The sequence below is a fragment of the Erythrolamprus reginae genome, chromosome 1 (genome assembly GCF_031021105.1).
Source record: "Erythrolamprus reginae isolate rEryReg1 chromosome 1, rEryReg1.hap1, whole genome shotgun sequence".
Classification (NCBI taxonomy): domain Eukaryota; kingdom Metazoa; phylum Chordata; class Lepidosauria; order Squamata; family Dipsadidae; genus Erythrolamprus; species Erythrolamprus reginae.
Window position 1 is genome coordinate 358,565,123 of NC_091950.1, and position 18,470 is coordinate 358,583,592.

The window sequence follows — 18,470 nt, forward strand, 5'->3', positions numbered from 1 at the left end:
AAGCTAGTTTGTCTCATTCACAACAGATGTCCTTGAAATTTATTTGAGGCTGAACTAAGTAGATGTTGTTTCTGATGTTTCTGGTTCATATTTTATTATGCTTCTAAGTCATAGTAGTAAGCTTTCCTTATAGAATAACAGAACTCGAATGGGTATGTTATGTTAAAAATACAGAGGGATGTGATATATTTCTTGGCTTAGTACAGTGTTATTAATTTTCCAGATTTGAGTCAACATTTTGCTTACCTTATATCTTAAATTCACGAAAATCTGTTTCTGGAGTTACATTTAAGATGGATGGATGGGTAGAGGGATGGATGGATGACAGATAGACAGACAATAGTATACTACTAAGTTTCTTGCGTCTGTTTATAACCTCTAATTGGGCTAAATGGTGCATCATAGGGCAACAATTTTTGAACCATGGTACCTCAAACTTATAGAATGTTGGGACCCATTACTCCTGTAGGAATGAAACTGGAGGAAGTTGTGGATACTTCAGTGCTGCCACAATCAGCTGGGGTCATTTGCAGCACTCCCTGATAACTTCTCACAAGTACAGTGTTTGGTTTTTGAAATCTGGCAAGGAGTATCGACAATAGGGGAAGCAGCAGGAAAAGTTACAAGTTGCTTGGATAGGTTTCCCATAACCCACACAACCTTCTTAGTCCTTCTGTGCTTGCAGTGCGTTGGCCACTCATACACCGCCATGCACTTCCTGACCTGTGTCACCACCCCTGCATGCCAACCATCAACCCTGCAGCTCCTCATGCACACCTGCATACTCTTTCTAACCTGCAGTGCATCCCAGTCAACTTTCTGCATTGGTGAGGGTATGCAAAGGTGTGCAAAGGCACCATGCAGTGGGGGCTGTGGAGGTGTTCGAGTAAGAAAATATGTCTAAAATGATGACTTGGGAGTCATGGGTTTTCTACTATACCGTAAAGTATCCTAATGCTTTACCAAATACAGTAATAGGTTTTTTGAAATAAAATATATGGCTACAGAAAAAGTTTGAGTATGATGTTCTGAAAAAATGTTTACATAGGTTTTAGGGATATTTCCTGAAAAAAATATAATTACAGTCTTTGATTTTAGATGTAAGTCGTGATATATCTATTTGACTTTCTTATTTTGTTTAAATGACATCATCTTGGCCTGTCTGCTCAAACATTTTACAGGTCTAGCTGGTGCACGGTTGTCCACTAACCCTATAGTGTAGTGATGGTTAACCTTTTTGGCACCGAGTGCTGAAACTGAAGCGTTTGTGTGTGCGCGCATGTATGTGTGCCAGAACCCAGAAGAGAGCAGCTGACCAGCGTGCATGCGTGTGGTGCGCTTGTACACTGACTAGCTGCTCTTTTCCAGGTTCCGGCACACACACATCCCAGCATGCGCACACAAGAACCCGGAAGAGAGCAGCTGGCTGATGCAGATCAGTTGGCCAGTGCACAACAGAACCCAGAAGAGCAACTGGTGATGATGTGGGTGCCCACAGAGAGGGCTCTGAGTGCCACATCTGGCACACATGCCCTAAGTCAGTGATGGTGAACCTTTTTTTTCTTGGGTGCCAAAAGAGCGTGCACACACACTATTGTGCATGTGCAAGTGCCCACACCCATAATTCAATGCCTGGGGAGGGCGAAAACAACTTCCCCCATCCCCCCAGAGGCCCCCTGTAGGCCAGTAACGGCCTGTTTCCCAAATTCTGTTGGGCCCAGTAGGCTCATATTTTGCCCTCCCCAGGCTCCAAAGTCTACTTGGAGCTGGGGGAAGGTAAAAATGCCAAAAGCACCTTCCCAGAGCCTCTGTATGAGCCAAAAATCAGCTGGCTGGCACATACATGCACGTTGGAGCTGAGCTAGGGCAATGGTTTGCATGCCAGCAGATACGGCTCTGTGCGCCACCTGAGGTTCGCCATCTCTGCCCTAGGTTCATAATCACAGCTATAGTATTTCAACATTGTGGCTTCATTTGTCTCATATTGACATATATGGAACTGTATTGAATTGATTAAGCAAGTATGTGTGCTGTTTGTACTGTATTCAGCCTTACCTGTTATCTTCAGTTGCTAAATTTGTCTCACATTTTGGACCAAAGAAGTTGATGGCCAAAGTTGAAGCTGATGTGACATGTCCACAATAATAGGGAAGAAAAGAGAAAAACATGGTACATTTCTCTGTCCCCAACATTTGTTGAAAAATAAAGGAAAAATAAATATCAACAGCGGAGAAGGGGAAAAAATAAGCATTTGAATAAAGAAACCACCATAGTGGCTAACTTTTAGATAGTGGTTTGTTTTCTTCAGTCTTTTTTATAACTAAAGCTACACTTTTTTAAAGGCTAGTAATTACTATGGGATTTATAATTATTTTATATTAATGCTGTGAATCTTATTACTAGTTATTCCTATGTGGACTAGGTAATGGTCAAATAAGATTAACATGAAGAATAGATATTCAGGAACAAATGGTTTATTTAAAAGTTTATTCTCTAATAAAAATAATATAATTCTCAAAATAAAGAATAATTTATTAATATCATTTAACCCAAAATTTAACCAAGTTTGATATAAGCTCTTTCAATCAAACAAAATAAATTATAGAATTGAGTTTGATGAGCTGAACTGAATGCTACAATAAAGTGTTTGTCATGGGATGCTATTTTCATGAAAAACATTTCAGATTGTGCTTATATTCTTTTCTACCCGTTTATTTTTCTTTGCCTAATAGTGAGCAGAGCATCTGCCAAGCACGAGCTGCTGTAATGGTCTATGATGATGCCAATAAGAAATGGGTACCAGCTGGTGGATCTACTGGATTTAGCAGAGTTCATATATATCATCATACAGGCAACAATACATTCAGAGTAGTTGGCAGAAAGATTCAGGATCATCAGGTGAGTTATTTAATAATTTTCTTTACAAATAAATATTGTCTGTTTAGTTGATTAAAACCAATGCAAGCATAAAATTGATGAAAGGGAAGTTTACTGTATTATTTAGACATACTTTAAGGTTTTCTAATTATTATTAACTACAAAAATAATTTAAAGTTTATTATATTGGTCTTTCTCCGAAAGCAGGTAATATTAAGTGAAGTAAGTGTTAATGGCTAAGTGTTGAAAAAATAAGAATATAGGGTACATTGTAGGCTTGTAGAGACCAGTATTCACCAACTGATTTATCCAAGACATTTTTGGTTTCTATCTTCTACTTAGAAATATTCCTTTTGATAAAATATCAAATGGTTTTGTTTAAAGACTTTTTCATTATCCCATTAATAAATTAGTTTTGATAACCTGTTTTTTCTCTCTCAGGATTATTTCATTACTCTAGAACTTACTGAAAATATTGCTGCTTCCCTAAGTAAGACAATTTAGGTTCTACTCTGCTTTGATGAATACAGTTGATGCTGGTTTCAGTCTTGTTTGTTTGTTTCTATTTCAACATTTCTGAACCAACCATCTCCCTCAGTAAAACAAGCATGTTGTTTTATTGTACAATAAAACAAAATAGAGTCTATAAAAATTAAAAAAGTAAAGTTAAAATTTTAGAACTATTCTTTAAGAAGGCAAGAATAATTAAATCCTGCTAAAAATTAGCTGGCAAAGAGAGGGCTGTCATGACACCAACCAACCCCATGACTCTGTGTTCCTTTGGAGTCCCCACACAATGCCACATAGCCATGCTTTAACTCCCTTTTGGAGGGTCACCTCTGAGGGAAGAATATTCCATTGAGTGGATGCAGAGGCAGAGAATACCCCATCGTTTAATTGAAGGAGTCTGCCACATGCTTTCTCCAACTGACCAAACGGGGCAGGCTAATGTGAGGAGCAAAGCTGGTTCCAGAGGTAGTCTGGCCCATACCACAAAGGGCTTTATAAATCTTAACCAATATGTTGAATTGGACTTGGAAGGCTTGTTGGAAATGTTTTCTTCATGTCTGTCAAGCTTTTCCCAGGAAGCCAGATTCAAAACAATTCTGCCTAAACTATTAATGAGATGGATGGCTTTATTTTTTGATTGAAACTCAGCTGTCATTTTGTTTTGGCAGGGTCTACATCTGATATCCGTATGAGAATTAACTGTCATGATGCCTCACTTTCCAAGATTTATAGTCAATACTGATATATCTTGGTTTATCAAATAGTTGAGTCATCTGTGTCCAAAACAGTCCCAGGACCAAAACATTTCAACACACAATATACTTTTCAGTGTAGCTTGGAAGGTATACTTAAAAATCCAAAACTGACTTCATGCAAGGTTGAGGTTATATCAGATAATCTCATGGTCATGTACATAAACAAGGTGGTAAAAATCCAACCCTACTTTGCAGCATATGTTTTCAGATTTAGCATTGGTACCTCTGTCATTTCATCTTCATCTTGAAAAACCATATGCTTAGAAGCAACAATAATCTTGCCAACCAGCTCAGGCAAATCAGAATGGCTATTTACAAATTGAAACTACATCCACAAGCAATGGCTTTCATTAAGTGTCTCTGAGGAAATCTCAAGTCTGGTTTTTTTACATAATAGAAGACAGGCAATGTCCAACCTTTTGCAGCTAGGTTGATTCCAGGTTTTTGCTAATGCTGTTCTTTTGGGATGTTCATTTTATCCTGATTCTCCGTACTGAAGGAGCGGGTCCAGCAGTCACATGGGTTGCTCATGTCCAATCCGGTGGAACTGAGCCTAGTATTAAAAAAGCTTGCCGGATCCGCCCCTTCCCCAGAATTCGCTCAGTTCGCATATCCTGCGGTTGTATTGTGATAGCTCGTTCAACTTTCGTTCAACATTCTAACACCTTCCCTTCGATCTTTTCCTTCAAAAATAGTAAGACTGTTTATCCTTATTTGTTTTACTTGCACTAATAGCGCCAGCCGTTTGCGGCTCGGCTTTTTTCCCTTGGAGAAGTTGCGGTTTCGTTTTCCCCCGGCGGTTTTGCCGTGTACGATCCCCGCGGCCGCTTGTGGATTCTTTTAATCCTTTGGCCTGGAGGTTCTAGTGCAAGTATTAATTGATTGCCTTATTGATTCTTTATTGCATATATATTAAAGGGCTTAAAAATACCTCCTGCGGAGTGAGATGGCTTTCTAGTCTCCTGGACTTAGTCGATCGCTTCCCCTTTAAGGCATATTCGGAGCGATTTTTCGGCGCGAAGGCCTTCGCGCCCTTTTTAAATCTAGGCCTCTCGTGTTGGCCTCCTGCCAGCCGCGTAGGCCTCAGTCCACCGCGTGGATCCCGGAGCGGGCCTTGGGGGTCCCAGGCTAAATTCTCCACCGGCTAAGCCTCCAACCAGAGTGCCTTGGTTTACTTAATTGAAAAGTTTAGGGAGGCTGGCCCCGCTGGATTTGGGGGCACGAACTCTGGGTTTGCCCAGATTGTCCTCACGTCTCAGCAGCTTCGAGGCCTCGAAGCAGGATCCATTCCTCTTGGGAAGTCCTTAAAATTCTTCTCCTTTTCTATTCAGTTATTGGCTCAGCCTTGTCTTCTGTTAATTATCAGACTATGGCTTCCTTTCCCAAGAGAGGCACAACTAAAGGTCCCAGAGAGGCCAGGCCTACAGGCGATGAGATTACTAGTATCCCCCAGGCCTCTTCCTCCTCTTCTCCTGGGGCCCGCCCCTCGACTAAGGTCACCAGGGCCGAGAAGAGAAGGGACCTAGCCCTACAAAGAATCCATGACAAATCAGCAAAACGTTTAAAAGTGCAGGCCCAAGTACTCAGTAGTCAAGACCCCCCAGAGGCTTCTAGTCTACCTCCTTCTGGGGTCCCTGTGTTATCTCTGGATGAGCCTAACCTAGACAGACCCCAACCTAACCTATGGGGCATAGGGCCAGAGGAACCAGATATTATTGAAGATTCCCTCCAGCCAGGATCCTCCCAGGCCTTTAGGGATTCTTCTGCCATTCCTGCTGATATTTCTAATTTACCTCCTGAGTTCCAATCTATTTTTGCTGTGTTGTCTAAGGCCATTGATGCCAAACTCTCTTCCATCAATGAGCTTCCCTTACCTCCTCCTCCTTCTCGTCCCTCCCGCCCTTTGGGTTCTTCCCCAGCGGTTAGGGCTCCTATTCAGGATGATTCAGATTCCTCTCAGGACGAATATGAGGATATGGAGGATGATGAGGACCCTTTCCAAGGGCTATCAGATGATGAGGAATCCCAAATAAAGGTTCCTTCTCCAATTACCATTTTCCCTTCTCAATTATTCAAATCTCTCCTCCTCAAAGCTAGGATTTCTACGGGATTAGCGGCCCAGGAGAAACAAGCCTCCACTTCCACTGATCCCCCGGAGGAGAATTTACCTTATTTCACTGAGGAACAGGAGGATAACGAGGTAATTCCTATGCCTAAATTGTTTAAAGATGCCTTACTCAAACAGTGGGATTTCCCAGCCTCTAGTCTTAATCCCTCCACTAAAGACAGGAAGTTGTACAAACTTTCCTCTTCCTATGAAGAGCTTCTATCCTTTCCCAAACCGGACGAACCTGTCAAGATCCTTCATTCGGCAGCGGCTGTACCGGGAGAGGCGGAGGAAGTCCTCCGCCCAGAGGACAAGCGCATTGAACAAATGCTCAAAAGAGGATTCACGGCAGATTCCTGGGCCATTAAAAGTTCTGCAGCAGCCTCCTTTTTCTCCAGAGCCATGCTGCTGTGGCTTCGCCAACTTCAACAGCATATTCCTCCCGATGACTTGAGAGGTCAACAAGACTTCAACAAGGTCTTTGCAGCTGCCCAGTACGTGGCTGATGCCACCTTGCAATCTACCAGATTTTCTGCTAAGTCTATTGCAGCTTCTACAACGGCAAGGAGACTCCTATGGATTCGCCCTTGGCAAGCGGGAGTACGCCAGAAGTGGCAGTTATCCCAGGGACCCTTAAAGCGCGACCTTCTTTTCGGTGATCTTCTGGATCCACTCCTCACGGAAACCACGGATAAGAAGAAAGTTTTGGGTCCAACCACAAAAAAGGCTACCAAAACGCAGTCCTTTCGTCGCCCGGGGCGTCAGCAAGATCAAGCGGCTTCCTATCAGAGATCTCCAGGTCAGTATTCCCCCCGCTTTCGTTCCCAAAGTAGGAACTCCAGGGGTAGAGGTTTTCGCTTCCAAAGGGGAGCTTCTTCTAACAGGGCCTCAAAAAAACCTAGATGGTAATCTTTCCTCTATTCCCATAGGGGGTCGCCTAGCTCATTTCGCCTCAAATTGGCGTCTCACCTCCAAGGACCCCTGGGTCATTGACACTGTTCAAACTGGCCTTCTTTTAGAATTTATTTCTCCTCCCCCCAAACGTTTTATTTCCTGCCCTTCTCCCAGGTCCTCCTCAGATTGTAACCGTATGGAGGAGGCCATTTCTCATCTATTGTCCATCAGAGCCATTCAACCGGTTCCTTCCGGTCAGAAGGGCCTAGGGTTTTACTCCATTTTATTTATGGTTCCAAAATCCTCCGGAGGTTGGAGAGCTATTTTGGATTTAAAGAAACTAAACCTATTCATCAAATATAGGAAGTTTAAAATGCACTCCTTATCTTCTATTTTGGCCGCCATTCACTCCGGAGATTTCATGGTCTCCTTAGACCTCACTGAGGCCTACCTTCACATTCCTATAGCCAAATGCCACAGGAAGTTTTTACGTTTTTCCTTTCAAGGCAGGCATTTCCAGTATAGGGCGATGCCATTTGGCCTTTCCTCGGCCCCTCGGGTCTTTACAAAGCTCTTGGGGTCCCTGGCGGCCTATATCCGGGCGTCTCCCATTCACATTTTATGTTATCTTGATGATATTTTGATTCATGGGAACTCCCTAGAGAAAGTGAAAACAGACCTTTCTGTCACCATGTCAGTCCTTCAGGACCATGGGTTTTCCATCAACTTTGAAAAAAGTCACCTCCAACCTTCCACATCCATTTCTCACCTGGGTTCCATTATCAATTCAGAATCTTCCCAGGTTTTTCTCTCTCCCGAGAGAAAACTCAGTATAGGGGAGTTAATTTCTAACATTTTATCTAATTCTTCAGTATCCATAGTAACTCTGTCTTCCCTTTTGGGGAAGATGGTGTCATGCATAGGCATCATTCCCTGGGCTCGCCTTCATGCTAGGGAACTCCAGTGGCTCCTATTACCCTTTCAGAGATCGGGGCACAGCAACTCAAATCGGCGCATTGTCATCCCACCAAGTGTTCGCAGATCCTTCAAGTGGTGGAAGTCTCCGGCCATGGACAAAGGATCCCCGTTCAGATGCCCGGATCAATTTGTCATCACCACAGATGCCAGTCTATCGGGATGGGGCGCCCACGCCCAGGGGATGATAGCCCAGGGCACGTGGTCCCCGGAGGAAGCTTCCAGGCCAATCAATTGGCTAGAGTTAAGAGCCGTTTCCCTGGCTCTGAAGCATTTCTCTCCTCGCATTCCCAACCGGCACGTTCTCATTCTCACCGACAACATTGCCACAAAAAGCCATATCTGCAGACAGGGGGGCACGAGATCCAAAGCTCTCATGAGGGAGGCCCTAAAGTTAGGCCTTTGGGCGGAAAAACATCTTCGGTCGCTCCTAGCCGACCACATCTCGGGGAGCCTCAACGTCCAGGCGGACTGGCTATCTCGAGCAACGATAGACCCAGGAGAGTGGAACCTCCATCAGGACCTGTTCCATCAAATCAGCCTCAGATTCGGCCTACCAGTCCTGGATCTCTTCGCGACCAATGCGAACGCCCAACTCCCTCGCTTCTTTTCCAGATTTCCATCCCCGGGAGCGGAAGCAATCAATGCCCTCCGGAGTCCATGGCCTCCAGGCCTACTCTACGCATTTCCTCCAATTCCAATTCTCCCGGACGTGATTCACAAGGTTCTCACCGAGAGGGCCCGAGTAATCTTAATCGCCCCTCATTGGCCCCGCCGGCCCTGGTTCGCGGATCTCCAACAGCTGTCCGTCCAGGACCCTTGGCGACTCCCCGTTTCGGGGGATATGCTGCGGCAGGGGGCCTCATTCCATCCAGACCCGGAGTGGTTCCACCTCACCGCCTGGCTGTTATCAGGAGAGACTTAGAACTGCGTGGTCATGACCCCGATTCAGTGGAGGTCATTTTAAAGGCCAGAAGGGGTTCGACCAATCGAATCTACGACCACACGTGGTCCAAGTTTCACCAGTGGTGTCTACAGGAAGGTCTCTCCCCTCTGTGCATCCCCATACACAGAATTATTTCCTTCCTTATGCAAGGCTTCCATAAAGGACTTTCCACCAGCACCCTCCGGCGTCATCTGGCAGCCATTTCATCTGTCCTAGGGGGTCCCCGCAGACAGCCTCTCCGATCCTTCCCTGAAGTTCAGGAATTCCTCAAGGGCATAGCCAACCTCAGACCTTCCAAGGTCCACAGGTACCCATCCTGGGATTTGCCACGGGTTCTCCATTCCCTCACGCAGGCACCATACGAACCCCTAAAATCGGCGTCCCTCAGGTACCTATCCTTTAAGGTAGCATTCCTGGTGGCTATTACCTCTGCCCGACGCATTTCGGAGCTGGCTGCCCTCTCAATCAGGCAGGACCTTTGTCAATTCCATCAGGACAAGGTAGTCTTGCGACTGGACCCCACCTTCTTACCCAAGGTCAGTTCCATGTTCCACAGATCTCAGGATATTGTCCTACCTTCCTTCTGCCTCCAACGAGACCATCCCTTGGCAATTAGATGGCACACCCTGGATCTCATCAGAGCGCTGAGAATCTATATCCAACGCACAGGACCCTTTCGGAGGTCAGAAGCACTTTTCATAGCCTATCATCCCAGAGTCATGGGGGCCAAAGTGTCTTCAACAGTAATAGGCCGTTGGATCAGAGGGACTATATCTAAGGCCTATGAGTCGGCCTCCCTCTCAGTTCCAAGGAACATCACAGCGCATTCCACCAGGAGCGCAGCCACCTCGGCCGCTTGGGCGACTCAAGCCCCGTTGGAGGAGGTCTGCAAAGCAGCCACTTGGGCCTCGCCAAATTCCTTCATCAGGCACTACAAGATTGATTCTTACGCTTCAGCGGACGCTGCCTTCGGCAGAAGGGTACTCCAATCCGTTATCTCACACGATAGCAATCTAATCCCACCCTAGGGACCATCTATTGGGTATGTCCCATGTGACTGCTGGACCCGCTCCTTCAGTACGGAGAATAGGCGTTGATTGCTTACCTGAACGCCTCTTCTCGTACGGTGAGCGGGTACAGCAGTCACTTCCCGCCCTTGTATGTGTCTTCTTCACCTTTCTATAATCCTTTTTCCTCTAACAATAAGAGTTGAACACTACAGAGCTTCACAACTGAGCCTAGTCTATGGATTCGCGAATTCTGGGGAAGGGGCGGATCCGGCAAGCTTTTTTAATACTAGGCTCAGTTCCACCGGATTGGACATGAGCAACCCATGTGACTGCTGTACCCGCTCACCGTACGAGAAGAGGCGTTCAGGTAAGCAATCAACGCCTATTTCCCAAAAATAAGACATCCCCTGATAATAAGCCCAATTGGCCTTTTGAATGCATGGCAGTAAGGCCAAGGGCTTATTTCAGGGTTCAAAAAAAATATAAGACAGAGTCTTATTTTCGTGGAAACACGGTATATTCCTGCCCATTCTCCAGTCTTCATTAATATCAATAGAGATTTAACTGATTGCATACAGTTGCACTTGTATGTTTTAGATGACTTCTGGTTTTTTTCTAATGGAACTGCCTAGGATGTTTTGAAGGACTTTAGTTGGTTTGCGTGCTAGATGATTGTCAGTACTGAGAGAGCGGGTCCAGCAGTCATGTGGGTTGCTCGCTGTCCAATCCATTGAGGACCGAGCCTAGTCTTTAAAAAGCCTGCTGGATCTGCCCCTTCCCCAGAATTCACTCAGTCCGGCGATACAGCAGGAGTCGTGGTGGCTCGTTCCTCTCGCAAAACACCAAATTTTGGCTCAAGTCTTGTCCCTGTAGTTTGTTCAGGCCATGACTTCGTTTCCCAAGAGAGGCACATCTAAAGGTCCTAGAGAGGTTAGGCCTACTGGCGATGAAATTGATAATATCCCCCAGGCCTCTTCCTCCTCTTCCTCAGGAGCCCCTACAATGGCTAGACCCACCAAGGCTGAGAAGAGAAGGGACCAAGCTCTGCAGAGAATACATGAAAAATCGGCTAAGCGTTTAAAGGTGCAGGCCCAAGTGCACATTAGCTCTGACCCCCCAGAGGCTTCTAACCTGCCTCCCTCCGGGGTCCCTGTGCTTTCTGTGGATGAGCCAAACCTAAACAGACCCCAACCTAACTTATGGGGCTTAGGTCCAGGGGAGCCAGACATTATGGAAGATCCCTCCGAGCCAGATTCATCCCAGGCCTTCAGGGAATCTCCATCTCTACCTGCTACCATTACTAACCTGCCTCCAGAGTTTCAATCCATGTTTTCTGCCTTATCTAAAGCCATTGATGCCAAGCTCTCGGCTATCAATGTGCCTTCTCACTCTCGTCCCCTTCCATGTGCCCTTGGCCCGTGAGTTCTCTCTCATCCTACAGAATTCCAGTGCATGAAGACTCGGATTCCTCTCTGGATGAGAATGAGGATATGGACGTAGAGGACAGGGATGACCCATTCCAATGCCTGTCGGAGGATGAGGAATCACAAATCAAGATTCCAATTCCTGCGGCAGTTTTTCCAGCCCAACTCTTCAAATCTCTTCTATTCAAGGCAAGAGTGGCCACAGGCTTGGCTGGTCAAGATAAACAGTCTGCTCCTTTCACAGATCCTCCGGAGAAAAATCTGCTATACTTCATGGAGGAACAGGAAGACAGTGAGGTCATACCCATGCCCAAATTGTTCAAGGATGCTCTGCTCAAGCAGTGGGACCACTCGGCCTTTGGCCTCAATCCCACAACCAAAGACAAGAAGTTATATAAGCTTTCTCCATCTTATGAGGATCTTCTTGTCTGTCCCAAAGCTGATGAACCGGTAGAGACCCTACACTCTGCGGCTGCTATGCCTGGTGAAGCAGAGGAGGTGTTAAAACCCGAAGACAAGCGCTTAGACCAAATGCTCAAAAGATGTTTCTTCGCAGATACCTAGACTATTAAAAGTGCAGCAGCAGCATCTTTCTTCTCTAGAGCTATTCTCTTATGGCTTCAGCAGCTCCAGCAGCATATTCCCCTTGATGATCTACGGGGCCAACAGGATTTCAATAAAGTTTTTGCAGCGGCTCAATATGTAGCGGATGCTACCTTGCAATCCTCAAGATTTGCAGCAAGGTCAGTAGCTGCCTCAACGACAGCCAGAAGATTTCTATGGCTTCGCCCTTGGCAGGCAGAAGTGAGACAAAAATGGCAGCTGGCCATGGGTCCTTTGAAGCACGACCTCCTATTTGGCGACCTCTTGGACCCCCTCCTCACTGAAACCGCTGACAAAAAGAAAGTTTTGGGGCCCACCAATAAGAAGGCCATCAAAACTCAACCCTTTCGACGTCCCAATCGTCAACAGGACCAAGGGTTCACCTTCCAGAGAAACTCAGGTCAGTATTCCCCTCGTTTTCGCTCCCAAGCGGCCAGAAACCCCAGGGGTAGAGGATCCCGTTTCCAAAGAGATTCTTCCTCGACCAGAGCTTCCAGGAAGCCCAGATGGTGAGCTCCATTCTACTCCCATAGGGGGGCGCCTGGCTTGGTTCTTCTCCAGCTGGCGCTGTTCTTGTAAGGACCCCTGGGTTATTTCTACTGTGGAATGGGGTCTCCAGTTGGAGTTTATTTCCATACCTCCCAAACGTTTCATTTCATGTCCATCCCCCAGGTCTTCTCCATCTTGTCTCCGAATGGAGGAAGCTATTCAACATCTGTTGTCTATCAGGGCTATCCAACCAGTTCCCTCTTCCCAAAGAGGTCTGGGATTCTACTCCATCCTCTTCATGGTCCCTAAGACATCTGGAGGATGGAGAGCCATTTTAGACCTTAAAAGATTAAACCAATTCATTAAATATAGGAAATTTAAGATGCATTCTTTGTCATCCATCCTAGCCTCTATCCATCCAGGGGACTTTATGGTCTCCTTGGATCTGACGGAAGCCTATCTCCACATCCCTATTGCTAAGGGTCACAGGCAATTCCTACATTTCACCTTCCAGGGCAAACACTATCAATATAGGGCCATGTCCTTTGGGCTCTCCTCGGCGCCTCGAGTCTTTACTAAGCTCCTAGGCACCCTGGCGGCTCACATCCGAGCCACGCCCATCCATATTTTATGCTATGTGGATGACATATTAATTCACGGTTCCTCTAAAGAGGACACCTGCTCAGACCTCAATATTGCCATGTCTATCCTACAGGATCATGGTTTTTCCATTAACTTCAAAAAAAAGTCAGCTCCATCCGTCTACTTCCATTCAACATCTGGGGGCCATCATAAATTCAGATCTCTCTTAGGTCTTTCTCTCTACTGAGAGAAAGATCGGTATTAAGGAGCTTATCTCCCAGATAAGATCTCAGAGAAGGACTACCATCGTCACCCTGTCTTCCCTACTGGGAAAGATGGTGTCCTGCATTGTATCATCCCATGGGCTCGTCTTCACGCCAGGGATCTCCAATGGCTTCTGTTACCGTTCCAGAGATTGGGGAACAGCAACTCGGCACGCCTCATCGCCGTTCCGACCACAGTCTTAAGATCCCTTGGTGGACCTCCCCTGCTCTGGACAAGGGATCCCCCTTCAGGTGTCCAGATCAATTCACCATTACCACAGATGCCAGCTTAATGGGCTGGGGAGCCCATGCTCAGGGCTTGATAGCCCAGGGCATGTGGTCAGCGGAGGAGGCTTCCAGATCTATCAACTGGCTGGAATTGAGAGCATTGACATTGGCCCTCAAACAATTCAAACCACACATCATCAATCAACATGTCCTGATTCTCACAGACAATATTGCTACAAAGAGTCATATTTGCAGACAAGGGGGCTCCAGGTCCAAGGCCCTGATGAGAGAAGCCCTGAAACTGGGTCTCTGGGCAGAGAGACATCTACAGTCCTTATGGGCCAACCACATACCGGGAGTTCTCAATGTGCAGGCGGATTGGCTTTCCCAGTCAACCCTGGATCCATGAGAGTGGAGCCTTCATCTGGCTCTGTTCCAGCAAACCTGCCTCAGATTCGGTCACACATCGCTAGACCTATTTGTGACCACAACCAACACTGAACTCCCTCGATTCTACTCCAGGTTTCCATCTCTGGGAGCGGAGGCGACAAATGCACTCAGAATTCCTTGGCCTCAAGGGCTGCTTTACACCTTCCCTCCAATTCCAATTTTCCCAGACGTGATCCACAAGATCATCCTCGAGAAGGCCCAGGTGATTCTGATAGCCCCTCACGGGCCACACCGGCCCTGGTTCGTGGACCTACAACATCTATCTGTCCAGGATCCCTGGCGACTCCCCATTTTGGAGGATATGTTGCAACAGGGGGCCTCTCATACAGATCCGGAGTGGTTCCACCTCACCGCTTGGCCATTATCCGGCGCGACCTAGATCTGTGAGGCTACGAGCCGGACACTATAGAAATAATCCTGAAAGCCAGAAGACTTTCCACCAACAGGATTTACGACCACACCTGGTCCAGGTTTCACCAATGGTGCTCACAGGAGGGTCTGTCCCCCCTATGCATTCCCATTCTCAGGATCGTAGCCTTCCTCATGAAAGGGTTCCATCAAGGCCTCTCATCCAGCACCATTCGACGTCATCTAGCTGCTTTTTCTTCGGTCCTAGCAGGACCTCGCAGACAACCACTCCGTTCTTTCCCGGAAATTCAAGAATTCCTAAGAGGTGTTTTGAACCTCAGGCCTTCCAAGGTCCATAGATACCCGTCCTGGGACTTACCGCGTGTTCTCCACTCCCTCACCCAGGCATCCTACGAACCCCTAAGGTCAGCATCCTTCAGGTACCTATCTTACAAGGTAGCATTCCTGGTAGCGATAACATCTGCCCGACGCATCTCAGAATTGGCAGCCCTATCCATTCGGCAGGGTCTATGCCAGTTCCATACGGACAAAGTAGTCGTGCGCCTGGACCCCACCTTTCTACCCAAGGTCAGTTCCGTGTTCCATAGATCCCAGGACATGGTGTTGCCTTCCTTTTGTTCCAGTCAGAACCATCATCTTGCGGTCAGATGGCACACATTAGATCTCACCAGAGCGCTGAGAATCTATATCCAACAGACGATACCCATTCGGAGGTCAGAAGCCCTATTCGTGGCCTACCATCCCAGATCCCTGGGATCCAAGGTATCCTCAACCATAATAGGCAGTTGGATCCTAGGGACTATCTCAAAGGCTTATGAGTCAGCTTCCCTCAGCATACCCAGAGGTATCACAGCACACTCCACAAGAAGTGCAGCCACATCTTCCGCATGGGCAACTCAAGCTGCATTGGAAGAAGTCTGCAAAGCAGCCACTTGGGCCTCTCTATACTCTTTCATAAGGCATTACAAAATTGACTCTTACGCTTCAGCTGATGCTGCCTTCGGCAGAAGAGTCCTCCACTCCGTTACCTCTCACGATAGCGTACTAATCCCTCCCTAGGGACTCATCTATTGGGTATGTCCCACGTGACTGCTGGACTCGCTCCTTCAGTATGGAGAATAGGCGTTGATCGCTTACCTGAACACCTCTTCTCGTACGCTGAGCGGGTACAGCAGTCACTTCCCTCCCTTTTTCTATTCTAACTGTGGTTATATCCTTTAAACTGTATTTTTTCCTATCATGAGAGTTGAGCATTATTTGAGCCACCACACTTGAGCCTAAGTCTACGGATTCGTGAATTCTGGGGAAGGGGTGGATCCAGCAGGCTTTTTAAAGACTGGGCTCGGTCCTCTGCGGATTGGACAGCGAGCAACCCAAGTGACTGCTGTACCCGCTCAGCGTACGAGAAGAGGCGTTCAGGTAAGTGATCAACGCCTATTTAATGAATGAATGATGTTGTTGTTGATGATGATGATGATGATGATGATAATAATAATAATAGATAGGTGACTAATCCAATTGATCTGTGTAATGGGCACAGCTAACATTACTTTTACCTAAACTCCACCTGCATCCCTTACCCATTTCTTTAAGAAATGACAGTTCTGAAGTTGAGCAGGTCATGTATGCTTCCGGTATGTGAGAAAACCCTTTTAGACAATGCTTTTGTTATTATGTTTTTTATTATTATCTTTATACGTGTGTAAAAGTTGTTTAATGTTACATCTCTATATGATACAATCATGAAGAAAAACTATTAGATTGTTTATTTATAATTTTTAGTGCTGTCCATTTATTGATGCAGCCTCTCAATCTCCAAATAATCTTTTTTTCTGACCTGTGTAAGGGAAATGGATGTGGGAAATGAAAACTGTACTAATGAGCAGGCAGAGCATAAATGTACAGATAATATCCTGAAAAATCACAGGTAACATATACACAGCTTACTTTTGACATAAAAGGTTACATACAAGCATTTTTATACATTGGAATGTAACTCAATTTTTGTTGTTGTTAAAAGTATGCTTTTATATGTTATTAGTGTTGCATGCTTCTAGAAATCAGATATAAATGGCCTGGGACCATCAATAAACCATGAATAAATCCAAAGAAAATATATGCTTAGGATCCTTTCAGCATCTTATGCAGATCCAGACTTTTTCTATTATCTTCAGCATATGGACTTTGTCTTTTATGATTTATCCCATCCTGTTTGTAATTATAAATATTGAAGTTTAACAATTATTTGAAAGTATCATTGTGTTATTTTAGAGTTTTTAACTATAAAACTAAATCCATCACAATACACCCAATTAGGGCATAACTTTTCCATTTCTTTAGGTGGTAATCAATTGTGCCATTCCAAAAGGATTAAAATACAATCAAGCAACACAGACTTTCCATCAGTGGCGGGATGCTAGACAAGTATATGGTCTCAACTTTGGCAGCAAAGAAGATGCCAATGTTTTTGCAAGTGCCATGATGCATGCCTTAGAAGTGTTAAATTCACTAGACTCCGGTAAGGTTACTATTTCTATATCATTTCTATATTAATTTCTGTTTGTGTATCCCATATCTATATTGTAAACTGTTTAACTTTCTGATAGTGATTTATACCTGAACCTGAAAATATACATTTTCAAAATGAAATGTTCCCTGTACCATGTTCTGTATGCAATTCCATAAGGAAAATAATAAACCCAACAATTTCACCATTATTACTTTCTCCTTTTCACACTTTTTTTATTGGATACAATTAGAAAAATATAATTATGTATGCAGATATGGCCCAATATGATTCTACAAATATTAAAGATTGATTTGATGTCATAAAGAACATTAAAAATGTACATTAGGTTTGCTTCAGAAACCAATAAATAGGATAATTCATTCTGGGTAGGTTTATTTCTTTTCTGCAGCACATCAAAAATTTTGATGTATTATCAGCAAATTCAGGTTGATTTAATCAGTATTCATGAGGACCAGTTTCTATTTCTTGAAGCTCTAGCACATTCTTATCTAAGAGAAAGAAACTATGTCTCAAAAGACATATTAAGAGCATCTACATAAATTTTTAATTGCTTCAAATCATGAGAAAGCAGTTTTAAAATTACAAGCACATCCAAAGTAGAAGGATTCTCTGGGGTCTCTGTATCTTCAGAGAAATCTAGAGTTAAAATGGCTTTTTTGAAGTTCCTTGGAGACTGGGACTTTTAACTTAGATATAGATTCAGCTTGCTTTAGTTGCAGCTACAGCTTCTTATTGTTTTTTTTCTTCAGGAAGTCAGTGAAGCAGGAGTAGAGTTTTTTTCTGTTGGGATGATTTTGGCTTGTTATCTCCTTCTTAAAGAACTGTGAACTAAGAAGAAGATAATAACAATATTACACATTAACCAAACATTTTGAAATTTACAGAAAAATTGGGAAGGGACTGAGATAATAGATCACCATAGTGAACCACTATAATTCCTATAATTCTTATATCACTGCAGCAGCTACGGCTGCTGATGGTTTGAAGTTCAGTAATGTTGGTGTGTATGTGTGTCTCAAATTGCCCTAACTTATATGTCAACTGAAGTCCCTGTGAACTGGAGAATGGGGCAACTTTCAATTTTAAAACCATCAAAATCCTACTAGTCTAGTGGATGAGGTAAGGAGATGTTTCCATTGTTTGGAGAAAAATAAACTGTTTTATTCAACATTTCAAATGCTTAAATTTGTAAATTTATTACTGTCTTGTGAAACAAAGAATACTTTGTTGAAAAATATTTGGCCCTTGAAAGGTTTCATGATTTTTAAAAAGAGGCTTCTTGTGTGGTAGAAATCATTGCTTAAAATAGCATTAAAATGTTTTTCAACCCTTTCATGGCTGGCTGTTAAATTATAGAAACTCTGCATCAATGGTACATTGATCAATGTTCTTAATTAAGTATACGGTGTTCCCTCGATTTTCACGGGTTCGAATTTCGCGAAATGTCTATACCACGGT

The 18,470-nt window shown here is 44.7% G+C and overlaps 1 protein-coding gene across 3 annotated transcripts in view; it reads left to right on the forward strand.

Annotated features, from left to right (window-relative positions):
- ENAH (ENAH actin regulator) overlaps nucleotides 1-18,470 on the forward strand; it is a 103,770-nt gene that overhangs the window by 42,307 nt on the left and 42,993 nt on the right. For all 3 annotated transcript variants that reach the window (XM_070734338.1, XM_070734337.1, XM_070734339.1), the window contains exons 2-3: nucleotides 2,733-2,898; nucleotides 16,823-17,000. In XM_070734338.1, coding sequence (XP_070590439.1) covers nucleotides 2,733-2,898; nucleotides 16,823-17,000 — 344 coding nt within the window. The remainder of the gene's footprint in view (nucleotides 1-2,732; nucleotides 2,899-16,822; nucleotides 17,001-18,470) is intronic.